At 42.2% G+C, this 27,379-nt stretch overlaps 1 protein-coding gene across 9 annotated transcripts in view; it reads right to left on the bottom strand.

Annotated features, from left to right (window-relative positions):
- Positions 1 to 6,978: 6,978 nt before the first annotated feature.
- Positions 6,979 to 27,379, bottom strand: part of NAV2 (neuron navigator 2) — a 559,460-nt gene continuing 539,059 nt past the window's right edge. For all 9 annotated transcript variants that reach the window (XM_081882207.1, XM_081882209.1, XM_081882202.1 and 6 more), the window contains 9 exons: positions 27,146 to 27,246; positions 25,405 to 25,500; positions 23,813 to 23,981; positions 21,280 to 21,515; positions 20,011 to 20,165; positions 18,804 to 19,072; positions 18,240 to 18,358; positions 14,249 to 14,452; positions 6,979 to 12,988 (listed from right to left, as the gene is read on the bottom strand). In XM_081882207.1, coding sequence (XP_081738333.1) covers positions 12,863 to 12,988; positions 14,249 to 14,452; positions 18,240 to 18,358; positions 18,804 to 19,072; positions 20,011 to 20,165; positions 21,280 to 21,515; positions 23,813 to 23,981; positions 25,405 to 25,500; positions 27,146 to 27,246 — 1,475 coding nt within the window. In that variant the 3' untranslated portion in view covers positions 6,979 to 12,862. The remainder of the gene's footprint in view (positions 12,989 to 14,248; positions 14,453 to 18,239; positions 18,359 to 18,803; positions 19,073 to 20,010; positions 20,166 to 21,279; positions 21,516 to 23,812; positions 23,982 to 25,404; positions 25,501 to 27,145; positions 27,247 to 27,379) is intronic.

Here is a 27,379-nt window from a genome sequence, read left to right as displayed (position 1 = left end):
AATTAAAAAAAAAGATGTGCAAGGCTTATCATTTCTGAAGCTTGGGGATTACATTTCATGCATTTCTAGTCATGCATTAACAACCATAGCCTGGCTAGAGTGGTGCATATTCTAAGCTGAAGTGGGTTGTGATTCGGAACACACTTTATGTAGAAGTAACTTCTGTTGATATCAGATGTTCTTAAAAGCCTCCTGTCGGTGGAACTCCTTCATGTTGATGCTGCCCCAGTGGCTTTCCTATGCATGTGCAAATAGCTGGATTAGTGGTGCTAAGCCATCTGGAAACAGCACAGGATCATAGGACATGGACCCTTTGGAGGCAGCGAAAAATGAAGATGAGCAATTATTATGTCCCAGAAGAAGAGGGGTGTACATGCATGTTCCACTTGGCTGTAGCAATTCCTAGGATGCAGCTGCATTTTGCACACATGGACAAATGTCCTTCCACAGCAGATAAAGATGTTCAATGATCAGCAGTGCTGGTAGGGAATTTTAGACTCTGGACTTTATGGTCTTGAAAGGCACTCCCCCTGCTTTGGATGGTCATGTATATTACTTCACTTACTTCAACATTTATTTATTCAGGACATTTATATATCACTTGATTCCCCCCCCCCCACCAAAAAAACCCTCCCTCCCCTCCAAGCCTTACTCCATTTGGGGCCCTGGGTGTCTGTTTCAAAGTCTTGCCCTGATAGCACCACTGAAAATAGTTCTTCCTTTCCTATGGGGGAGTCTGTGCCAGCAAGAAGAATTTGGAGTGGAAGGGTCACAAGTTAACAGGGCTTGCTGACAGCTGCTTCCCACTGACTTGGGAGCTGCATCAGCTTTAAAGGTTGTTCGTAGTTTTAACAACAATCCCTTGTTTGAAATGCCTCACCTGCACTGATCCTGCTAATCTCCCGGCCCACTATTTCCACCAGGGATGATGCTCCATACAAAAAAAAAAAAAAAAAAAAGTCGCACAGTCTGAAAAGGAAGCCACCCCAGATCCTGCATGCAGGGTTACAAATTCAGATGCAGATTGCTCTTGTAACCTGCAATCTTCAGATATCTTCAGGAGGAACGTGTGAGATCTACAGTATTACTTGCAAACAAAGGAAGCAATTAAATACCCACATGACAAATATAAAACATAAAATTCCAAGGTGTATTAAAAACAAAACGAAATTCAGGAGGGTTTTTCCTCTCTGCCCATTTGTCTCATTATAGCTTGCACTAGTGTAAATTTAGTGTGTGTGTGTGAGAGAGAGTGTGTCTGCAGAAGTGCAGGTAAATGTCAGGTGTTACTCATAACCAATTCTCACATTAGTTATCATTCATCCTGTGATGGAAAAAGCAATGCAAGAAACAAATCTTCAGACAAGCCCTTGCTACCCAACTATGTTGTAATACTGAATTAACAACCACTGTGGGGGGAAATGGCCCCTAGATAAATTATGAATTTGGTCTGAAAAGCGAATGAATCAGAAAAGAGCACATAAAATAAGCACAATTAAAAATGTATAATTGTGCCATAACACACACTTCTCATCTGTAAATAAATAAATTTCATTTTATAATGCATATAAATCAGAGAGAACAATTACGTGCAGCTAAAAATAAGGTCCTACATTTCAGTCTTCATTGCTACTGTCACTCAAACTGTGAGTGAGAAAGTGCCAAGAAGCTGATAAGAGACTGATGAAAAGCAGGGTAGTAAGAAGTGGGAACAGAGTTGCTATTTAGTGCCATCAAGAAAGGAAGAAAGGAAGAAAGGAAGAAAGGAAGAAAGGAAGAAAGGAAGAAAGGAAGAAGGAAAGAAGGAAAGAAGGAAAGAAGGAAAGAAGGAAAGAAGGAAAGAAAGAAAGAAAGAAAGAAAGAAAGAAAGAAAGAAAGAAAGAAGCACCCAACTCTGGGGTTGTACTGTGTGGGGGAGCTAACAACCACCAAACGACATGAATGCTTCTCCACAAAAATATTAAAGGACTGAGATGATAAACTATGTAGTTTGCAGTATGGTAATGATGTTGCAAATGCTATCTACTTCACTCCTGCCACTATGCTCCATACAACCATCAAACAGGATGTGTCATCAAGGGAAAAAAATCAGACATTGCACTTTAGCAGGTTCAACAAACTCAACAAAGCACTAGGCAGATTTCTCTCCTAGCACAAGCATTTCTGCTTGTGTCCTGTTCTGGGGGTTTCCCCCACTAACTCAGAGCCGATTTGGGGAGGGGGGCACACAGTGGGCTAGAGGAGAGGGGATGAAAGCCCCATTGTGCTAGCAGAAGACTTGCATAAGCTTCTGCTGGGTGGGGCTCATTAGTTAAAATCCATATGTTTAATTACGGATCAATGCGACTCCCCTATTCCCCTTACACAGCTACCAAGTTCCCTGGGAGCTGTAGCTCTGCGAGGGGAATAGGGAGTGGTGGTCCCTCAACACCGTCCCATAATTTTGGGGGTGAAGCCATGGCTGTTCAAAGTGCTTTAAATATTGCTTTAAATGTGTAGTGCAGGCAGGGCCTCAGTGATTTCTTGAACTCATTCCAGCCATGCAATAGAGGTGTAGCCAAAGCAATCTTGAGCAGCGTTTTAGTAGAGCATTGCATTTATTATTATTATTATTATTATTATTATTATTATTATTATTATTATTATTTGTCAGAGCTGCCTCTAGGTCCCAGCTCACAGAGGACCAACGCCCGGTTGATGTAATGTACAAAAGTCTTTATTGAAGTTTAGTTTCCATTTCAAACCCCAGAGCGTGCTGCCCTACGTCTTGGCCCTAGACCAGCGAAGTCCCCTCTGAGTCACTGCCCCTTCCGCACCAGTTTAAGATCCTAGCCCGGCTCCACCTCCTGCGCTGTTCCTTCCTCCTCTGGGTCCTTCTGCCCCCTGGGGTTTCCTCCTTCCTGGACTCTTCTGACGCTGACCCCCCTGAGTCTTGCCCTTCCTTCCGGCGGGCTTTAGGACCTGGCTCCCTATCCGGGCTACCTGCTGTGCCGCTCGCCTGTACATTTGAACTTGGCGCGCGCGCCCAGCCGGTGACTTTCCTCTTGACCGTTTCCCCGCTCTCTGATGGAGGCGTGGCCAATCCTGACTCATCTCCTCCCTCTGGTGGTGAGAAGACTGGTCCCGATGCCTGGGACTCCTCCCCCCCACTACGCTCTGGTGGGGACGCTGGTCCTGATTTCCAACTGCTGCTCAGGGAGTCCCCGCTGGCCCCTTCCTTCTGGGGTTTCCCCCTTGGCACCCCCCTTGCCCTGGCCATCGGCGCTCCTCTCTGTGAATCTTCCGATTCGCTGGAGAGACTCGTGGAATCTCTCTGACCACTGTCACTGCCTACACCCCCCTCGTATTCCTCCTCCTCACTCTCCATTTGCTCCTTCTCCTGTGTCTCTGCTCCTGAACCCCTGACATTATTATTATTATTATTCCCTTCATCTCAGAGGAGCCCATACTGTAGTTTTATTGTAGTTTCTCAGTTTATTATGATGTACTTGTTATTTTGTAAATTACTTAGAGAGACTGCCTTAAGTATTAAGCAGTATATTTGTTGTCGTTTAGTCGTGTCTGACTCTTCGTGACCCCATGGACCAGAGCACGCCAGGCACTCCTGTCTTCCACTGCCTCCCGCAGTTTGATCAAACTCATCCTGGTAGCTTCAAGAACACTGTCCAACCATCTTGTCCTCTGTTCTCCCCTTCTCCTTGTGCCCTCCATCTTTCCCAACATCTTTCCCAACACTCCTGTCTTTCACTGCCTCCCGCAGTTTGGTCAAACTCATGTTTGTATCTTCGAGAACACTGTCCAACCATCTTGTCCTCTGTCGTCCCCTTCTCCTTGTGCCCTCAATCTTTCCCAACATCAGGGTCTTTTCCAGGGAGTCTTCTCTTCTCATGAGGTGGCCAAAGTATTGGAGCCTCAGCTTCACAATCTGTCCTTCCAGTGAGCACTCAGGGCTATTTCCTTAAGAATGAATAGGTTTGATCTTCTTGCAGTCCATGGGACTTTCAAGAGTCTCCTCCAGCACCATAATTCAAAAGCATCAATTCTTCGGCGAGCAGTATATTACTATGTAAAAATAAATTATGGTCAGCCTGTGTAAGGCATCTTCCCATGTTCTAAAAGTATACAAATTGCACCCCCCCAATCTCTTATTTTGAAACTTTTAAATGCAAGTGCTGGGAGTGTACATTTTCTTTTTTTGTGCACTTCTAAATGCTTTTGTGTTTTCAATGCAGTTTTTAATAGAGTTACTTTTTTTTTTTTTACACTGCTTGTGTATTTTTAGTTGTGTTTGTTTCCATTCTTGTTGTGAGCCACACAGGGACCTGCACTGGGAGAAAGGAGGGAGGGAGGGAGCAAGAGCAAGCTTGAGTTTATACAGTATGAAGATTTGGTCACTAAGCAACCAAGCAAAGCCCAATTTCAGTTAGCTTGAGTTTGCTGCCATCTCGTGGTCAGGTTGAGATAATTACAAAAACTTCCCTGAGAGATCTTCATATGTGTGTTTTGGAGGGTGTCAGTCTGGCTGCTGTCCTGCAATAAACCAGTTCCTTTGTTGAGGTAATGATTTAGGCTAGCTAGTAAAGTCACAACAATTAGCAGAACCGGAGATGTTGCTCTGTGTCATGGAACAAATGGATAGGCTTTATCCCCACCCCAAACTAGCTGTCAGGTAGGAAAAGCATAGCCAGAGTGGCTAAGTTGAGCTGGAAGCAGACTGAAAGACACAGGGACATGTTTGCTCTGTGCTGGATCCAAAGCTGTGATTAATGGAGAAGAAAGATCGTTGGGGGTGTTAATGCTGTGAATCCCTTTATCATATGTGCAGGTTGTATATATGTGTAAATAAACCATATAGCCTATAGAATTCCCAGTCTTACTAACCTTCATTCCAAAGACTCCAAACCCTGGGCAAACACTGGAACCCCTGGATTCTCTCACCACTCAGAGACAGGGACGGTGTACATAACAATACTAAATAATTTTGGCATCAAACCAGACAAGGCTAAGCAATTTGATAATCCTATTCATTAATGCTTAAATCACTATATCTTACACCAATGAGATTTAAGGCAGCTTATTTTCTGGATCACACGTCTCATTCACATTGTAAATGATTGGATTCTATGCTATCTCTAGGTTTGCCGATAAAATGCTGCCTATGAACATTTGAACGCCTCTACCTCACCTTCCAATGATGTATGGAAGTGAGAGTTGGACCATAAAGAAGGCTGATCGCCGAAGAATTGATGCTTTTGAATTATGGTGCTGGAGGAGACTCTTGAGAGTCCCATGGACTGCAAGAAGATCAAACCTATCCATTCTTAAGGAAATAGCCCTGAGTGCTCACTGGAAGGACAGATTGTGAAGCTGAGGCTCCAATACTTTGGCCACCTCATGAGAAGACTCCCTGGAAAAGACCCTGATGTTGGGAAAGATGGAGGGCACAAGGAGAAGGGGACAACAGAGGACGAGATGGTTGGACAGTGTTCTCGAAGATACAAACATGAGTTTGACCAAACTGTGGGAGGCAGTGGAAGACAGGAGTGCCTGGCATGCTCTGGTCCATGGGGTCACGAAGAGTCGGACACGACTAAACAACTAAACAACAACAACCTCACCTTTCTCCACTAGTTGTTTCCCGAGGAGAGTTATGACAGAAAAACATGTTTGATCATTTAGGGTGCAATCATGTATCCAGTTTCCAGGAAGAAAAGTCCCATTGAACTCAAAGAGACTGCCTTAACAACATAAGAATCTTGCTGGTTCAGATATAAGACTCATCTAGTCCAGCATCTGCAGAGTGGTCAACCAGATGCCTATGGGAAGCCCACAAGCAGAGCATGGCAGCAATAGCACGGTGTTTTCCAGTAACTGGTAGTCAGTACCATACTGCCTGATACTAGAGGTAATGTAGACACCATGACTAGTAGACATGTTTCTCCATGAATTTGACTCTTTTGGCAGCAAATTTGGAACTTGCTCTATGTGCTCTATGTGTGAAGCAGTACTTCCTTTTTTCTTTGTATCCACTGTTTCCCACCATTCAACTAGGGTGGCACTGTGGTCTAAACCACTGGGCCTCTTGGGCTTGACGATCGGAAGGTCGACAGTTCGAATCCCCATGATGGGGTGAGCTCCCGTTGCTCAGTCCCAGCTCCTGCCAACCTAGCAGTTTGAAAGCACACCAGTGCAAGTCGATAAATAGGTACCACTGCAGTGGGAAGGTAAATGGCATTTATGTGCGCTCTGGCTTCCATCACAGTGTTCCGTTGCGCCAGTAGTGGTTTAGTCATGCTGGCCACATGACCCAGAAAGCTGTCTGTGGACAAACGCCGAAAGCAAGATGAGCGCCGCAATCCCATAGTCACCTTTAACTGGACTTAACCATCCAGGGATCCTTTACCTTTATAAAAAAACAAAACAAAAACCATTCAGCTTTATTGGATTACACAGGGTTCTAGTTCTTATGAGGGAGAAACTTCTCACGACCCACTTTCTTCATCCCATGCATTACACACTCCCCTTTTCACTTAGCCCTTTTTTTAAAGCTTACAGGAACACTAGTAATGTTTGTATACTTGCAGATCCCATGTGGGCAACTGGGAGACCCATGCATTGTCCACCTGAGAGGACAATGAAAACCTCGTTTAGGGTGTGCATCCCTTGTCTTGTGACTGTCTGCACAGTTAAAACACTCTGATTCATCAAGTATCTGTTCTTAAAGTTCTGTGGACTTGAAATGAGCCTTGAACATTCTCTTCGGCAGCATGTGCAGATTGTTGTTGCTGAGAGTACGGCAACGTGACTTTAATAATAAAGAAGATGAAAGGATCTGAATCCAAAACACACAGATAATTGGACTGGTGAATGCGGCACATCACCTAACTACTGCTGCTATTATAGTTTATATGGCATATGAACTATGCGGAATTTTGCTCCAACCCTTACAGCAGTAAAAACGGCAGTAAGACCAACCAATCTGAATAAATAATCATCAAATTTATTGAATCATGAATAATTTAAGACTGGTACAATCATTAGCTTTATTCTCCATGACACAGGACAGGGGTGAGAAGGGCAGGCCAGAGGGAGGAATGGTCCAAAACAGACCAACGGCAGAACCAATCCTAAATGGTAACAGAAAATTAAATAGGGATGGTAGGGCGGAGGTAAACATCATACTGTACACAAAATACTCAATTCCTAGTTTTTCTCTTTAAAAATGGCTAGAAAAAATTCATCAAAATGCAGCACTTGTAATCAAATATTTACAGTTCTATGTTACAATGAAAAAAAATGTACATCTTAAAAGAGAACTTTTCTCATAAATGGTTCCACTGGAAACAACTAGATCAAAACAGCAACCTTCCATTTAATCTCCACTATTTTTTTCCATGTATTTTTTCCCCCTCGCTGTCTCCTTTTCCTTAAAAGGGAATTGTCACATTTAGACAAGTTTCAAGACACAGAATATCAAAAATGTCAGCATCACCAATGCAATATTGTAAGGGGTTTATTTGTCTCTCCAAAATATACCAAAAAGGAGGAGGAACTAACCAACCCCTCCCTGTTTCTGCACCATCACCCTAAAAAAAAGAAATCCAATATATGACTTGTACAATTCTTGACAGTTATGAAGGAAAGAAATATTTTGCATGCTTCCAATTTATAACAAAACACGACTGTTGCATAGAGTCTTGCACTAAAAACCAAGAAGTAATTCCAATTTGTGAGGCGGGTTGAGGGAAGGCAAAACTGGAAGCAACTCAGATGAAGTATTTCATCATTCTAAAAAGGGAAGGAATTTTTATTTATCAATGTTGCAAAGAAGAGCTAGGTAAGAAATGTGCACAACAGGTAACCCTGAATCCCGAAGTTTCAGAAAGGATACTGAAGTTGTCCGATCATCCAAAAGGATGAAGTTGCTCAATGTAAATTATTTTTAAGTGACACAAACTATGGTAATAAAAAGATAGAATTCATTTCCTGTTCATGGCAACAGGATATGCAGGAGAGGAAAAAAACCTGAATACCCAGCATAGAGATTTTGTAAAGGGAGTCAAATAGGCTATATATCTGATGTCAGTCAAGATCCCACATACTGCTTTCCCCAGCCATATCATTCCTGTAAATAATTCTTGTATGTCTTGATGTTTGTGAAATTTCAGTGCTCCCAATTCAGTCTGGCTGGACAACAAAGCCTTCGGCTAAATAAAATTTCTCCACACATTTCACTGGAGAGATCATCTCCATACGTGGTTTTTGCTTTCTACATATGAAGAGTTGCTCTTTGCTTTGAAATGGACCAGACAGCAGAAGCATGCATGGAATCACTGCATCAGGATAAATTTGCGGCACTTTTATAAGGAAGTTTCTGGACTTGCGCAACAGGGTAAAGTTGTTAATGTACCTTCACAGAAACCACTTTGCACATGAGGAGACTTGACTGGAAATGACAAATAGCAAACTCTAATTGTCAATTCCAAACAGATACAAGGGGTGGTGGTGGTGGTTGGGAATCAAATTGTATAATTTAGCCACTGGGGCACAACTGTAATAAACATTGTTTACTATATTGGGTAGGGTGAGCAGAATCCTTGAATGTTTCTTATGAGCCTATGCATACACACATCAAGAACCCGATTCCACAGTTCCCTTAGGAAAAAAAAGTCCCCACTGGCTGGGGAAAAACCCCCATTGGTTGGTTTACTTTAAACAGGATCCCTCTGTTTTTAGCAGAGAAAAGGCAGGAGAAGATGGGAACCCTTCCAGGGCACACTTTTCTTAGCACTATTAACTATGTGGCAATGATGCTTTCAGCAAGACATTTTAATGTTGCATGTTAAAGGCATGGCAGCTGGGAATCACTCATGCTACACAGTTCCATGCAGATCTTGCCATACAGGTACAATGCCTGACTCCAACCTGCACTATATCATCACTTGGGGTGGACTTCAACACTGCGATAACTGGGGTACACACACAGCGAGCAAGGTATGCTTGCACAATGAGTTTGCTTCTTCTCTCCCCTGTACCCCCCAAACCTGTTCTATGGTCTCCCTCAACCCTCCATAACAGATTTATGGGATGCAGAGGGAAGAAGGTCCCATTGCATGAGCAGACCTCATTCATTGTACACAGCAACTTAGGTGAATCTTCCCCTAGTTTGTAAATCCCGGACTTGGGGGAAAGCCTCACATATACAACAAAATATATTGCCCGTATGACGTGCACCTCCATCTATGCAAGCTCTGGGTTCCAGGTAGAGTGTGTGGTTGCTACTGAATCATGCAAGTCAGGGTATGACTTTAGGAACTCTGCAAGACTCCAGAAGTATGGGTCGCCAACTACAACATCCATGGGGTGCGAAACAGAAACTGCTTAAAAACATGCAATGTAGAAACCAATCTCCAATGGGACACAGATGGGTCTTTCCCAATGCAAGTGGTCTTCCTCTAAACTTCTTTTTCCTTCAAAATTATTTCAACGGAGAACACCACATATTCCTATGAAGGAAAGTGCTATGCTGAAAGAAGTCCAGACTGTGTTCAATGTTGGGTATGATGAATCTATTCAAACATTTATAAAAGGCATGCAGTACAAATTTCCTGGGACTATACCATTCAAAATGTACATGGATCTCCTGTTTTAATGCTGGTTCTTGGTTTGTTTGTTTTTTAAAAAAACCCTGCAAGTGTAAAGATAGCACTTCAGGGAGAAGGCAAAGAAAGAATCATTTTCTAGGATGATGGTTTCCATATGAAGGGAATTTTTGACCTGGGAGAACCTTTCAAATCTGTCCTGCAAGAGGTCCTAAGAAGCAGGGAGCTAAAAAACTAGCTCTCTCCAGCATATTAGACGGATCTGCTTAGGGCTGTGGATCACTGTGGCCCATTATCAGCAACCAGGTGAGAATTAAGAAGGTCAGCTACCCTCCTTATATCTTGTTATGATGAAACACTCAAGAAATTCTGGTTCAACAGTTCAACAGGCCATTAGTTCTAGAAAAACATAATGGGAGCAAGTTCACAAAAAACTCCAAAACACAACAGATTAAATTCACACGTCACCAAAAGCAGAAAGTTATGAGGTATAATAAAAAAACCCTTACTCTTTCATGAGGCATGGTAGCATAACCATAGTCCTCTTCAGGCATTACAAAGTTAGAATCACAGGTGGTAATTAGAATCATAGAATTGTAGAGATGGAAGGGACTCTGAATGTCATCTAGTCTGACCCTCTTCATTGCAGGAATCTCAACGTGATCTCCCATCCAATTTGAAATCATAGCAGATCCTGCTTAGCTTTGCAAATGTGCAAGCGGTTTCATTGCTGCACCACCAGGTTCTGGATGTCTGGGAGGCATGGAACACTGTGTAGCGGTCCTGCTCCCCCTCCCCCCGACTTTGCTGTGTTGAATGGTAAGGATTGAAGTGGGATTGTAAGTTTGCTCCCATGGACATGCTGACAAACCTCTGCACAACTGGGGTTCCTGATTGCAGAGAGGCTTGTAAATATGCTCAGGGGTACCCATTTACAAGCCCCCTATATACCTTGCTGCTCAACACAACGTGATTGGAAGTGGGGCGAGAGCTCTTACGGTGCCCTTTGCCAACCTGGTGCCCTCTAAAACTTCTGGAGGGCACAAGGTTGCCGAGGACTGTCCTATATGCTTTGACATTTATAATGTCTGAAGAGGGCTTGTGTCTGTTGCATCATATTAACCCTACAAAGATTTAACACTTTCTTTTCAAAATGGTGACAAACATCTAACCTGCATGTTCTAAAACAAAAGATTCTAGCAGTGATGCTGTACAGCATCCTAGAATATTTGTTTCTGCCTCCATTAGATAAACATTTGTCCAATAAACTGTTAGCTGTAAGTTGATATGGACATTCTGAAAAGCCCTCTCCCTCTTATTTTTCCCCACTCTTTTAGTTATTGTCACATTTAAAAAAAAAAACCAGAAGAAATCTCAATTATCTTATTACAAACAGTATTCACAGCAACTCACATAATTGTACTCCAAGAGATGACTCCTATAGCCCTGTTTTGTTTAAATAAAAACCCCCATCATATGCAGCACTAATGGAATTCAAACACAATTAGTAGAAAGTAGGTAAGGCATCACTTTAAAAAAAATCAGCACCCAAAGATAGCTGAAAAGGCGTGTGTGTGTGTTTTGACTGTGGCTCTAGCTGTGGTACAGCCTGAGACAGCTGACTAGTTGTATATTTCAAACAGAAAAACACAAATCAGAGTGCAATTCTTTGTGAGGTGTTCTTGTTCCCCAGCAGAAGCACCAAGATTTTTTTAAAAAATAATAATTAAAAAAACACGCATCTTTACTCTGTGCGTTTGGGCAAGGAGGAAAAGGAGAATCTAAGAACCAGATAGGTTCAAAAACACGACCCTTCAAAGAAACAAATAAAATATTTAAAGACACAGTTCTCCTTTACGCAAGACCTGGCTTAATAAAAATGATTTAACAAGTTGCAGGAGTCCAAATAGGCTTTAGTGTTTTTGTACTGAAAAACAGTGAATTCTCATTCCTCATGACAAGTGGCTTTTGAAAATGAGGGCATTTCAAAAATAGTTTATTTTGAGGCATGAGGATGAAGTGTTAAAAAATTGTACTTGGGCAGTGTGAAGGCTAAACAATTGCTGCCTCAAACTTTTGGTAAATGTTTGGGTTAAGTAACAGTGTAACTAAAACCGGAAGTGTTCATTAAGCGTGTTTTCACCCTTCCGGTATGGGCAGCTATGCAAAGAACAGATGTGCATCCATGGGTGATGAAATCCACATTGGAGTTTTGCTTCCAGTCTTCCCTGATGCAGATCCTATTCCTGAAGAGACAAGCTGCAATCTAGTTTTAAAAGCCACTTGCCTTTTCAGCGGTGATAACTGCTAACGCAAAAAGTGGAAGTAAAACACAGGCTGTGGGTATGTTTGTTTTCCTACGCATTACTTTGAATCCTGGCAAAAATGGTCATAGTCCACAACATGCTGCTGTGGCTCAAAGGTTTGTGGCTCCATTGAAAAGTAGCAAATGATGTGCAACATCTGTGTTTGGGGTGGATTAAGCCTTACATCTGCACCTATATAAAGAAAACGAAATACATAAACATAAAAAGCCAGATCTCTAACTAGAGAACACCCGTGTGTATGTGTGTGTGTGTGTGTACATGTGTGTGTACATGTGTGTGTACATGTGTGTGTGTACGTGTTTTCCCTGTTTCTCAGCTCTTTGCCTTTTGTGGAACATTATCAAGGCAAGCAAATATTTTATAGCACCAGAACTATCTGTAGATGAGGTTAGACTGAAAGATGATGTTTAAGTTCAGCAAATTCTGAATGAGTTTGGTCAGAAGCAGCATAGGCAAGATCCACTCCCTTTTCTCCCTTTCTGGACAGTACATGGCACAAAGCTCTTTTGCTTCATAGCTTTGTAGGTGAACATTTTTTGTTCCTTCTTCCCCCACGCCCACCACAAATTACTATGACTAATGTAATTGTTGGTATGGGGGAAAAACATGTATTCAGTGTCTTAGGCATGTGAGCTCACAGCAATGTCAAAAAACAAAACAAAAACAAAGTAGTGCAGTTCTAATTATTAAGGAAAATAAAAACACAATTCAAAAACATCAACTGGGTTGCCTGCACCCATATTTGAGACTGAAAAGGGGGTGGTTGGGGGAGAAACAGAAGGGGCGGAATAGTGTCTCTATTGTTCTTGCAGCTCTAATACTGAGATGTCCAGCTGGACTAAAGACCAGTGATCTTCATGGTTTGGTGATTATGTCTTCTAAGCAAGGCAGGAGATGGACCATGGGAAATAACCCACTTCTGCTATTTTCGCATCATAATGTTGATTCCAGAGATGAATCGAGGATGTCGTCATGATGGCTATTGCTGTTGGAGTCACTGTCGTAACTCTGTGGGCTTGAATAGTTAGCTGCCTCCTGCAATCTCATCAGCATGTTCATCTGAGGAAATATCACAAGAGGACAAGCGGTGTTACTTGAATGTTGGCTCTATTTCCACATTTATTTATTGGCCTGTTTAAGCACTTGCTCTGCTTGCTGCATAAGACCCTCAATTAGCATTCAATGCCACAAGAAATCTAGCACCTACACAAGCAGGGTAGACTGGGCAACCAATTCTTCCTTGGTGTTTATGGACTACTGGCAGTAGCTACGTGGTGGAAACAGAATTGGAGTTAGGCTGGGTGGAGTGGAACTAGCTTGCTGGACAAGCTAGAAAAATCCTTCTGTCCTAGTAGCAGATCATGCCAAACATTTCAACCTTTCTCTGGAGGTTATAAGTTACCCATCTCCATCGCATCATGCAATGCAGGGTCAGGGAACACTTGGATCTGTTGCGGCTCACATGCCAATGTTGGGCAGGGCGAAAAACAGTGTTTGTCAAGGGCCCACCCCTTTCTCTCCCCTCTCAGTGGGCTGCCAGGGGAGGGTATGATTGCTCTTGCTGGAAGTGTGAACCGACTGCTTGCAAACACCCTCCTTCCATCACTCTGTTCATTTTGATTTTCTCCTGGGTCTGTCCCCCTCCCCCCACCCATCTCCTCTCTCTTGGCTCCTCAGACTTGCATCAAGTTAGGGATGAATGCAGTCTCAGGGGATTAGATTCCCCACCCCTTATCTAAGTCCCTTTTGCAAGTCACATGTAATGTCATTGATGCTGAAGTGGTTTTTTTTGCAGCCAGTTGAGAGTAAAAGAGATTTTGGGTCCCACATGTTTGGTCCTGCCCATTTGTTTGTAATGGGCAAGACCACTCACATAACAGTGCCATCCTATGAATCCATGGAAAAAGCAGCTTCTGTGGTACTGTAGTAACATGAAAAGGGCACCATTACCATAATCTGCTCATTGAAAGAATTTGCAGAAGGCATGGCCTTGAGATAAGTTTCAAAGGTGGTTTGTAATCACTGTTTTACTCCTTCCAAAACTTAAGAGATGCTTCTCATAGAACATATTGTAAGGTCAGCACAGCATACACAAAGCAATCACACAGACATTGCAAGCCAAGTAGACACCATCACATCTGCAACACAATTCTAAACTTCTAGGATGAGCCACAAACCACACATGGGGCTACACTGGGGTCATCTGTATGTACATTATACAGACCACCTGTGCCTTCCTGGACCAAGTCTCAATTCTTCCAAATGATACAACATTCAACACAATAAAATTTGTGCTGCTGACCAGCTGAGAAATCTCACCAGAGGATCTCCTTCGGCATCACTAGGTGGAACTTGCTTGCTGGTTGAACCTTCCCGAGGCATGGAGTACCCATCAAATCCAACATCTTCTGGCCGCAGTTGCAGCAAAGGAGGCCATTCGTGGTGTTGTGGGGTGGCTGCCCATGGGTAAGTGTCCATTACCCATTTGGCAGGGTCTTCCCATGGTGCTCTTCTTCCATACAACTGCAAGCAAGAACAAGACATCGACCCTCATTAAAAGATTAGATTTTTCAATATATAGGCCCTTTTTAAAAAAACAAAACCAAATTTCTATTAAAGATTTCCTAGTTTTCAAAAATATGTGCATTGTCTCTTTTTTCAAGTTGTGTTTTCTACAGATCAGTTTTATTTGTTGCGAGGCATTAGTGCTGCATACAGTATAAAGTTGGGAAGAAAAGATGGGGAGGGGTGGAGGATGGTGAGTGGGGTGGGGATATATAGGCCTTTAAGGTATAGCCTTTTGGTTTGTCATGACATTTCACAAGAGGAATCTCCCATTGTGTAAAAAATGTCCGGGCCAAGAACAGCCAGAGCTCTGCATGCTTCCTCCTTTAAGCACCAAGCTCTAACTGTTCCTGGGTTGCCTGTTCATTGCAAGTGATGTGGAATGATGATTCCCAAGCATTTGGAGGTGTCTGAGCATCTGGATTTCTCATAGGTCACAACCATCACAGCAATGGTTTTCTGTGTTCTGGGAAAGCCTGGGATTTCTCAGACGTTTATGAGGGTTTCCTCAAGGAGAATGGTGGGACCAAAGTGCCCCTACCGCACATTGATATCATATATCACACGCAACCATGGGATCTTTATGCGTTGCAGGTACCTAGGATGAACTCTTAGTACATGTGAATTGAAAGTAAGGACTAATGGGGCTGGCCAGCTCATGAGACCTGAGCTTGTGCAACGAGGCAAGCAAAAGGAGAATGCACAGGAAAGTGCGGGATAACACTTGGTTTCACATGTCATCAGCGCCCCCCAACAACCCCTCAATTAATAATGAATGCTCTTTAAATAGCCTGTGTTGCCTAATCTCCATGCAAACAAATCAAGATGAATGCTCAATAAACAGGTTGTCGGGAAGCACTCAGGGATAGACAACCGTCTCCTCTGAGAATTTGTAAAAAACAAAAGAGGTAAGAAGCTTCTCTGATCTCCTGTCCTTTTAGACCAAATGTGGTTAAAGCTTCAGAAGTGCCTTTGCCAAACTGTTTGCTTGAATGTTTGGCTTCAAAGTCATCAAAGAACTACAGTTCAGTGCTTGGCAAGCTTCCCCTGCTTTGGTGCCAAAAATCTCCCAAGGAACAGGTGATTCCACACATTTTAGTCTTTGACTTCAAACACGCATGCCCTCGCCACTTTGAAGAGGCGGTTTGATTTGACTGTAGCTTGCAAAAAGACACCACAAACCCTGCTCTGTGGAGCCATGGCTTTTTGTGAATGTATTTACACGCAGCGTCTTGGGCCAGCCAAAACCATTTGAGCAAGATGAAAGCTGAAGTTACAGAAGGTGTTTCTAGAGGAAAATGAATGTTCATGTTTCCATGCTTGTAGTACAAAGTTTAAGGTGGCTGCCCGTTTGGGGATTGTTTTTCACTTGCTATACTTCTCTGTTCTGACAGCTTACATGGTGGAACATTAAGCAGGCCCACCCCACGGGGAGCAAAGATGCATTATGAGAACATCAGAATGTCATTAGCGTTCCGGGCATAAAGATTTCAAGAGCAACCCATGACTGCAGTGGGTTACATGACGAACATAAATGCTCCTATTCCTATTCATCTCTTTTATAACCTGTGATAAATTTTAACTTAAGTTTTAAAAGAAAATACTGGGGAGCTCTCAACAGTCTTCCTTTGAACCAGTCAATTAGTTAAAACAAAAAACATTTATTCATTTGGCATTACAGTCTCTCTCTCTCTCTCTCTCTCTCTCTCTCTCTCTCTCTCTCTCTCTCTCTCTATCTCTCTCTCTCATGGTGAACATTCTCTTGACCAAGGCATTTAGAAACACAAGAGGGGAAAATACTGAACCATACACTTGAGGTAGATGGAATCTCTGTCTACGTATTTTGCTACCTTTGGATTCTGACAGTTTGAAGCTTCTGTAGGACATATCCGATTTGACAACATTTGTCAAATCTTTGTAGCATGGTGTTGCTACAAAGTATATTTTTTCTCTATCCAAAATTGTTTTAGAAACATTACAATATGTATGAAATAAACCAATTCTATATACAGTGAAATATGCTTTGTAGAGATTTCTCAGAAAGCAGGGTGTGTATTTATTAAGTAAATAATTAACAGAATTCACGCTTTATTCTGAGAGCACGCCAAATGGTTACTGAGCAAATTTGTCCGCTAGGTGGTGCCATGTAATCCAAAATCAGGGACTCTCACTCAACGAAATTGTATGTCAGAAGAAGAGAAGAGGATTTCTACTCCAAAGACATAGATTCAACCTGGCAAATGGATGCTTATAAAATTCCAGTTCTACTTTCAAGTCTCCTTTCCTAAAAATGTGGAATAATATCTTAAATCTTAAAGTTAAGGTTATAAACTTATCACACTATTTTCCCTTTTTTCTTCTTTATTCAAGGCCATTTAAGTGTCTGAAATATGCTTTCAGATCACTGTGCATCAAGCAAGTTATGGCACTGAAAAACCACAGGCATCTTCATACATTCTTATGGGAAACAATCAGCAGCAAATGGTGTCCTTTCTTACAAGACTGAGATGGTTACCGACTTGTTGAGGATGGGAACATGAAACACAAAATAGATTAAGATGCGGAGTCACCAGCAGTTATCATGTTTGTTTCACAGATATGCTGGCTGAGATAACAATAGCAGTGTTGTCTGAGCTGCTTGAAGCTGCTGAACAATTAGAACTTGTAATAAGATACTAAGCACTATCAGTTCAATCAGTCCTAAAAGACTCCTAAATCACTTTAATGACTCCTAAAGCACCATAAAGGAATTTAATATATATTTCTTTTTTTAAAAAAAAACCTCTACAAAAATGTTACAACTAGTTTAATTACATTGCTTTTGCTTTGTTCTCCTGAATGATAAGAACACAAACAAAACTACTTGTGCCCTTTCCCCACATCTTACTCCAATGAAAAGAATACTGTGTTCTTAAAAAGATAGTAATAAATGTAGTGAGATAGCTCCAGACATGTGCTTGCATGAAAAGAAAAGCTAATTTAGTTAGCAGAAGGGACTCTGATCCAGTGGAGGCTCCAACACTGCCCCGAGTGTCGCCCAACAGAGCACAGAGAGGGCTGCAGGAGGAATTGGTGAAAATCGCTTTCCTCCAGTAGTTGAGTCCCGTTAACAGAGTTGGTTCCCAGCATGTCTAGGTCTAACCCACCGGGTATTGGTGCAATTCCTTTCCAAGCTAAAGAAAGCATTAATGCAAGTCTGCATAACTCGTGACTCCAAAAGCCATTAACAGAAAAGTGGGGGAAGGAAATACTCTTGTTTTCAATGCCTGTCGGGGACTTGTTGCTGAGAGAGTTTGCCCAACATTAATGCTCTCATAGCGAGAGTTCCCTCACAAGCTTCTGAGGCACACTTGGGTTTGCCAAGCTCCTGTCCGGCTATTAAATAGTTGGTGGGCTGTGACTGGCTTGAAGGAGAGACAGTGTGGTGTAGTGGTTAGAGGATTGGGCTGGTACCTGGGAGACCAGGGTTCAAATCCCGGCAAATAAAACACACCTGGGGGGGGCACAGATCTTGGGATGGTCATGGCCTCTCAGCCTAAGCTACCTCCCAGGGTTGTTGTGAGGATAAAACAGGGAGGAAGAGAACCATCTACACCACCTTGAGCTCCTTGAAGGAAATGTGGGGTATAAAGAGAGTAAAACAAAACAAATAAATGAGATGTGAAGACCTAGGTTGTGCTGTATCTGTTATTCCCCCATGCCCACACTCTTTTGAGTAGGTGTAGTTCATATGCAAGCTCCTTACCTGTAGCCCTTCTCTGACAGCCTCAAGAAGATACGGAACAATAGAGTAGTTCCACAGGTCAGTAAACCAAACCCTAGAACCGTCAACATCTATAGGGCAGGAGAGGAAGAGTCTTGGACCTGTGAGAAAAAAGGAGAAGGTTACATATGCCAAGCATCTTTAGTGAATATGGATTGAATTACAGCCATAACATCAATGACAAGAGAGGAGAAAGAAATGTACACTTAGGATAAAGCACTGCACCAACAAAGGAGCCAATTAACCCATAATGATAGATTAGGATTTATCTACAAGTTGAACATTTGCTATGGCATCTTTAGTGAGCAGGCATTTAAAATCAAGCTCCCTCAATAGTTGGGCACAACCTATTTTTATTGGGTTCACATTATAACAAAAAGTGTAATGTATCTGATTCCATGCCTCATAAAGCTCTCGTTTTTAATGTAATTAGGACACTAAGGAAAAAGTAAACTATTATCTTATGTAGAGCAGATGAAATCTATGTTCTCGACCAAGTGTTTAGAAATGCGTCAAGAGCTCTAACAGATAATTCTGAGTTCTCACCAATAGTAACATCTGAAGAGCTGTGGGCCTCTAAGAACTTGTTGAGATGCTGCCAGACTTTGGGAATCCAGTCTATAATTTTAATTAGTTCCGCATTTCTCATACGGCCACCAATCTCCGTTTCAATGAGCTTTCTTCTCAAGAAACGGCCAAGAAAGCCCTTGACTGGCTCAGTGTGGTTGGCACACAGCACCCATCTGAAGTTGTGGTGGAGCTGAAGGTTTGGTGTAGAGGAAGTTGCCTGGTTCATAGTTCCAATAATGTAGGGACTGTGGGAAACAGATCAGTCAGTATTAACGTATAGAAAACACAGTATGTAAAAAAAGAAGAAAGAAAACCTTTAAGTAATCACATTATCTACTTTTTTGCTACTACCACTGGCATGTGAAGGAAAACTATCTGAGCCTAAACAACATTGATCAGACCTCTCCATCTCTCCCAAAGTATTGGCTGAGAGTATCTGTGATTTTACAGAACATTTCAGAATATTTCATCTGCTTAAGAAACAGAAGGTACAGAATCCGTGAATGAATAATGGGGGGGGGGGGAATACTGCACAGGGTGGCTAAATTCCACATTTTAATATCAACTAACCCATCAGCCTACTAAATATTTGGTTGCAGGTCTTATACATTTTATTTATTCTGGGCTGGACCAAGATGGGCAGAAAAATCCAACCCCCATGTCAGGGTGGTGGTTTGGATTAGGCAGAGATGTCTCTCCACCAAGCTTTCCTGGCTCAACCAGGCTCCTGCTGAACATGCAGGTGGCCCCATTGCTGCGGTCTTTGCAGGCAGAAAGCCTCAGAACTGAGTGTTCCAAGGGTGAGGCTGAGAAAGCGCAGGAACCACTGGATCTTGAGCAAATCTTAATGTCATTGAAAACAGCATGGCCTCGAATTATCCTGGCCCCTTCACCTTCTGCTGCCATGACTGACAGGGCTGAGGATGATACAGTGGCCTTGCTGCTCTGCAAAACCACACTGATGGTCATATTGGGGAGTTTGGATTACGCCCTAAAATAGGTCACTTCAGTTAAATCCCACTGATTTCAATGGGAACTAAGCCATGGCTAATTTTTCACGTTTGATTTCAATAGTATCACGAGCAACTAATGTGTTGGATCCAGCCAGGTCAAGTCTCAAGGAATGCTCCTGAAGCAAACACACTTTCCTTTCATGAAAGTTTGAGGCAGAACATGCTGTTACCATTTGTGGTACTTGCAGTTCAAGAGCCCATTGAAGATCTCTCCCAGGGAGCTGACATGGTGCAAGTTGTCCAGGATGATCACAAGAGGCATCTCCACAGCACTGTTTTCACTATTGCATTGGTCGGCAAGGTTGGAGAGGTATTGGCGGAGTTCCTGTGACGCAGATGCAAAAGAGAAAATTGGCTTTCAGACATTTCTTTTGAAGATCTTGAAAAAAATGAAAGTGGCTGGATTCAGTGGTAAAACAGTCTTCTGTTAAGGGTGTGACAGCACACTACACAGGGCCAACATTCTCCCAAGAGAAATAACCTTTTGAATAGCGTGTATAATAGCTCGGACAAATTTGACATCTTGCTTAGAATCTTAATTGAAAAGCTGACTATGATCCAACTAAACACCATTTCACACGAGACAGGAAAAGGTGGTCCTCTTTCATTCTGGGGGCAGTTCACAGATGTCTCCTGATACTCCCAAAGAATTGAGATTGCTTCTGTAGGCATTAACAGATCTCTCTTGAAGTGATCATGTAACGAGAGGTGGTGTCTGGGGACAGGGTGGAGCCAGGATGATGAAAAGCATGCGCTGCATGTCAGGATGAGGGTAACAAAATTGGGGCTGCCAGGTTTGGCTAGGTAAAGTCACCAAGGTATCAACTAGTTTTCTGCACAAAGTCTCTTGCAGAAAGCTACCAGGTCCAAGAATGTCATTGCACACGACACAGGCTCAGCATTACAAAATGGAGGACTCCTAGGAGGACATTAATTAGTAACTGAATACTATTCTTCACTAGACAAAAAAAGTGGTCCTCTTCCAGGCCTTTTTCCACATGGCCTGGGAGGGCAGGGCCCTGACTGACTCCAGCTACAAAAGCTAAGGCTGCTGAACAGAATCTTAGGCTGAGGTATTGTTGAGGCTTTTTGTTGGGGTGTGGTTGTTGCTGCTGTTATTTTTTGCATCTTTATTTCGGATTTTGTGATTTAGGTGGAAATCTGGCTACATTTGTTATGTTTGTAGTTATGTAACTTTTTATACTTTGTAAACCGCCTTGAACATGGTCTTAAAGTTGGAAAAGCAGCATACAAATAAAATGACTGACTGAAAGAAACATCAGTTCACCCTACAAGAAGAGGGTCACCTGCATGCTTGCCAAGGCAGGCAAACGCATCAGGGCCTTTATCGCACCAATCTGCTGCTCAGGAACAAATTATTTTGATTTGTAAATGGTAAACTTTTTGAGGGGGGACAAGTCAATTATATGAATACTCACCTTACTGGACTTGTGATCCACATTAAATGTTGCAATAGCACCATCAGCCAGCTCCCTGCCCTCTCTAAGGACCATGTACTCTGACAGACGATTGGCTAGGTAGGTCTTTCCTGTGCCGCTTGGGCCAGATAAGATGATTCTCCTGTGCTCCATCAGGAGTGACACATAGCGCTGCAGAATAGGCTTGGGGATCAGGGACTCAAACACCAGGCAGTCCAAACTATTCTCTGCAATCCCTGTAACAACAGAAGACATGGCATTCAAAACTTAAGAACTAAAAGTTATCACCAGAAGATTTTATTTAACAAAATTTATAGACCACTTTATTGTAGTACAATCTCTAAGTGGTTTACAACAACTATTTAAATTATAAGAAAAACCATTTCAATATAATTAAAACCAACCATAAAATAGATTAAAACACTTCAGCATCTATGTGTCTGGATAGGCTTTCCTAAACTTGCTCACTTCAGTGTAGTGCAACTCTGTCCAGAATCAGCTGCCTTCCCACCTCTCAGAACTGAGGATACTTAATACACCTTCCTGATAAGGATTCAGCTTCAATCTATTCCGCCATGGCCAGACCACACTTGAAGTCCTGTGATTATCAAGGGGCTGGAAATCAAGCTTATGAGGAATGGTTGAGGGAGTTTAGCCTGGTTAAGAGGAGAGGAGATCTGATAGCCATCTTCAAATATCTAAAGCAGGCATAGGCAAACTCGGCTCTCCAGATGTTTTGAGACTACAATTCCCATCATTCCTGACCAGATAGGGATGATGGGAGCTGTAGTTCTAAAACATCTGGAGGGCCGAGTTTGCCTATGCCTGATCTAAAGGACTCTTGCATGGAAGATAGAGCAAGCTTGTTTTCTCCTGCTCCAAAGGCTAGGACCCGAAACAATGGCTTCAAATTACAAGAAAGGAGATTCTAACTAAACATCAGGAAGAACTTTCTGACGGTAAGAGCTGTTGAACAGTGGTACGAACTCCCTTGGAAGCTGATGGACTCTCCTTCTTTGGAAGTCTTTAAGCAGCGGTTGGACGGCCATCTGTCATGGGTGCTTTAGCTGAGATTCCTGCATTGGGGGTTGGACCAGACCAGATGACCCTTGGGGTCTCTTCCAACTCAATATTTCTGTGCTTCTAGATAATTGTTATGTACTTCTAGGTTTACAGGAGGGAACACACCAGTGCCTCCATCAAGGTGGATGGTACTTCCAATGAAGCACTGTTCACTTCCTGGACCCACACAGTAGTCACTCCCCTTAGACTAGCTCTAAGAAGCCAAGGCTCAAGAGGGTAAATTCATGCTTCCAGATTCTACACATTTACGATGATTGTCGTGTAAATATGCCACACTTTGCTCACTTTAAAACAGCATTCCCGCCTCCACCCCATAAAAACTTCCTCTGAATTCAAAATACTTCTCTTTCCCCGGAAAAACCAAGTGATGTGTTGAATCTTGTTTTGTACATTATGGGATAAACAAGGGAGACTACCATGAAACATTGCAGTGTGGATTATACCTGTTCAGAATTCCAACTAGCCAGCTAGCCATGGCAGGGTTCTCGTTAGCCACGACAATTTGTTCCATTGCCCCTTGCCCCTTTTCTGTGGGTTCCCCCTCCCTCCAACTGATATTCAATATTTCATGGTTACCCCAGAGTGGTGGTGGTTCTCTCTTAGCTTTAAAAATATTTTCTTCCTCCATATTTTTTTGTTTAGAAATGTATCTGCACACATATTTCTGTAAACCAAGGCATTCTTCTGAGCATATTGATACTTCCCTTCTGTTTCTTAGTGGCTGTGTTTTGACTACATAGCTGTTGGCACTCACTGCCAAAGTTTAATATTAGAGGGAATGTTATGTTTTCTGGCAGAAAAACTTCCACTGGGGGGTGGGGGGAGAGAATACAAGCAATGTCAGCAGGGAGAATTGACTGTGAAAAAGGTCAGCAATTCTTAGAATCCCGCAGATGGAACTTCAGCTGGGAGAGTACATAGGGATGGAATGTTTATCACCTGCTAAAAATTATCAAGCTTAAACATTTGTATGAACAGCTGTATATCTGGAAGGTATGTTACCATGAAATGTTACCATGAAACAACTTAAAAAGCACTTTGATCGTATAAAAATATATGTACTATAACCTGACTCTTAAAATCCAGCATTAGCGTAGTTCTTGAAATGCCTAAATAAATAACTTGAAATATACATAAATAAACTTCAGCAATCGAAGCTTGCCTGATAGTCAACAATTACAAACACGAAAAATACTGGCTGAAATTCCATCTTCTATACAGCAGTTCCAAGGTGTAAGATCCCTGTTCCTTTTTTTTTATGCAACCACCCTAACGTCAGTGAACATGAATGCTTCTTCACTTGGAACTTTTCACTCAAAGAAAGACATGAAAAGGATAGGAAGAAGAAAGAAACTCATGAAAATGTCTCTTGCTCCTCTGAGGTTTCTCCAACGCCTGGCAAAACCTGTAATTACAAAGAACAGTAACAAATGGATCACCTATAATTTACCTTTGATAGTCACCGATATGGTATTGTTTTCACCAACCAGATAGCCACAGGGAAGCAGCTCAGGTGTCTCCATGCTATTTGTGCGAACAATTTCCCCAATGCTGTATCCCAGGACGCTGTCTGAGTTCAACCCTAGCTGACTTGCAGGATCAACATGAATGATGTATTCCTGTGAAAGGGAAGTAGAAAAGAATAATAACAATACACCAACCTTATCTTCAAGGGTCTTGGTTCCCTAATATTGAAATTTCACAACTGAATTTTTCATTTTGAAAATGAACTAATTTGGGCAATGAAGAAAGGCAAACCCAAAGTCTACTTTAATCAAAGAGTAAAGAGAGGGAAAGGGTAACAGATATATGCAAAAACCACACAGCATATCAGCAGACTCACTGGAGATTTCAGTACTTGTTGCACCATCACACTCAGTTTCCATGTAAGAGAGTTAATATAGGACTTTCCTGTCTATGTGAAATGTATTGTATATGCACTGTATATTTAAATTAAGAGGTGCAGACACATATGAAGCCCTGTATACATTATGAAAAGAGGCCAGGTGCTGGACAAAAACAACAGCAACAGGGGGTGTTGTCATCTCCCTACACTGGTTGTGAACTTTCAGAGGCATCTGGCAGGCTACTTTTGGACAAAGTGTTTCCCGGATGTTGAGTCCTTGAATGTTCTTGGACTCCCAGCAAAAGCTTTAGAGATGATGGGAGGAGTGGTTCAACAACATATGTGGACCCACAGGTGGGAAAGAATGAATTAGGTGGAATTTTGACCTCACCCAGCAAGGTATTTCTTACAGTCCTCCATTTCAGGCTATGGCATAATGCATGAAACCTCTTCCTTCAGTGAGATCACAAGTATCAGAGGAAAAGTGTCAGTTGCCACACTGCATATTACAATGGAAGTACAGTGGTACCTCGGGTTAAGTACTTAATTCGTTCCGGAGGTCCGTTCTTAACCTGAAACTGTTCTTAACCTGAAGCACCACTTTAGCTAATGGGGCCTTTCACTGCTGCCCCGCCGCTGGAGCATGATTTCTGTTCTCATCCTGAAGCAAAGTTCTTAACCCGAGGTAATATTTCTGGGTTAGCAGAGTCTGTAACCTGAAGCGTCTGTAACCTGAAGTGTATGTAACCCGAGGTACCACTGTACAGGTCTTGAATATCCTCAGTTGGCATTTATTCGAACCTCTGGAACTGGGAGGCTGCAGTGGTCAAGAAGGATGTACCATATGACCAGATATACATTGTGTATTTGGTCTTCTCTTTTGACTTTTTTTGTTTTAAAGATAGGAATGTTGAAATAAAGTAAGATTATTTAGCACACACTGCAGCCAGTACTTAATGACTTTTCAGAAGCCTACATTATATATGGTGTAAAAAAAATAATGTATACAACATAAAGAGAAATACGATGCTGCAGTTAGTATGTTTTGCAGGCTGCAGTACATCAGGCCTTGGGGAAGCCTCACTTTAAACTGATGAAGCAAAGGAACCTGTCAGAAGAGTTTTCTGCCTAAATAAAAAATAATAGCTTTCAAAGCTATCCAAGTTGTTAGAAGTAACAAAAATAACAATGTTCACCTTAAACAGCCTTCTAACAACGCCATCGAGAACATCCCATTTGGTCTTTCCACTGACGCCTATGCAGCCGATAAGGAAGAGGCGAGGCCTGGAATCCTAAAGGCATACAAATATGTTAAAAGAAAGGCAAATATGGTGCTGTTGCAGAACTATATATATTATTTCACCATCATCCAAGCTACTTTGGTGTACATCCCTGGGCTGAGACATAACCCCTACATGTGTGGCATTGCAGACCTGATCTATTCTTTGACTAGGAAAGCATGTACACTGGGGATTTCCCACGCAAATAGGGCAGAACCTAGACACAAAGAATTCTGTATGCTCACTGGCACCTCATCAAATTATGTGCCAAGTTCCTAAACACTAGTGCAGTCTATTTAACCACTTTGCTAACTGAAATATGGGGGGGGGGTTAAATAATTTATTGAATTATGACCAGAATTAAATTAAATCCAGAGCATTTCCATAATCCACTAATTTAGGAATCCAATCTAAAAACACAGGTAGGATTAGTCTGGAAGGAACCATTTGTGTCAAACCTGTGCTGACTTCTGCAAATCATTGTTACCATGAAGCTTACAACAGATCCCTTTAGAAGTCAAAAAATGTGCTCCCATGTGACAATACAAGCCTTCTAAACCTAGCAGGCAAGTTCCGCAGATAAACAGGTGCCTCTCTCATTACCCTGCACCTGATCTAGGTCTTGGATCACTCGTCACTAGTAATGTTTATTTTAAAAGTTAATTTAAAACCAGTGAACAGGAGAAAGGGCATGTTTCAGCTTAACCAAGACAGATCTTGAAAACTTCCTCCAAGCTAAGCATGTTTGGTTCAATTTCTCTTTTATTCATGCCAAGTTCCTAGGGTACTAGCAGGTCTGGACTTCACAACATCCATGGCTGCTGGCATTGTGTCTAGACTAGAACGCCAAGCATATTCATCCCTTTAGAAGCCGTGATAAAGGAAAGGTCCTAGTGGGAACCAGGCCAAAGCTGATCTTTTGAGAATGGAAGTACTTCTGAGGACGGGGTTGGAGAGTCCTTTTTTTTCTTAGTCTTTGAAAACTAAGGAAATAGTTGGATGCAACCCACTAAAATAAAGTTTCAACAGAGCAGACCCACTGAAATGAATTGACCTAGGTTAATCATGTCCATTCATTTCAATGGGATTACTCAGAGTATGACTAATATTGCATACAACTTATTTCTGTAGATTTTCCACTCTTTGGAGTATTCCGTAGTTCTGCTCTCCCCACAAGGGGAACTTTTTCATGCAGCTGATCAAAGGATTACAGCAAAGCCCTGAAGGGATTGACTTTGAAGTTGTTTCACCTGAAATCAGGTGAGTAACAGGTGGTCAGCCAAAATGGGTCTCCAGGGGTTGGAGGAGTTCAGGATCTGGCCCACTGGCCGGATCCTCATTTTTGTTCTTGCACTAAACCCCTTTTTGTATGCTTCAAGCAGTTTCTTTAACCTTCCATTCATTTAAGCATAACATTATTCTTATGATCAGCCATTGGGTCATCAGTCATTTCCTAGAAGCAAACTAGTGACAAAACCTGAGTCTTGACTGCATTGCTTCAGACTACAGACAGGACTTCAAGTGACAAAAATACTTAAAATAGTGAACGATGTGGGTTTCCTCACAAAAACTTCAGTCTACGTAGCATGCCAACAGACCTAGTCTCTGATAACGTGGAATGGAAAAAGGTGAAAAGCAAACTCCACACATAACTCACTTCTCTCCATTTAACTTCATCCTGAAAACTGACAACTATTTTAACATGCCTGCCACCTTCTTTTCGAGAAGAACCATCGCTGGGGTCATCCAGCAGCATGTCTGTGGACAGGAAACAAATTCTTTTTTAGTTACAAATGGTGAGCTGGGAAAATACGCTCATATGGTTATTTATTTCATTTATAAAATAATTTACGAGTTGGCTTTCAGCTCAAAAAGGGTCCCCGAGCTACTT

This window comes from Podarcis erhardii (genome assembly GCF_964252035.2).
Source record: "Podarcis erhardii genome assembly, chromosome: 1".
NCBI classification, from domain to species: Eukaryota; Metazoa; Chordata; class Lepidosauria; order Squamata; family Lacertidae; genus Podarcis; species Podarcis erhardii.
Note: the sequence above shows the minus strand (reverse complement) of the source record. Positions and strands in the feature narration are given on the sequence as shown.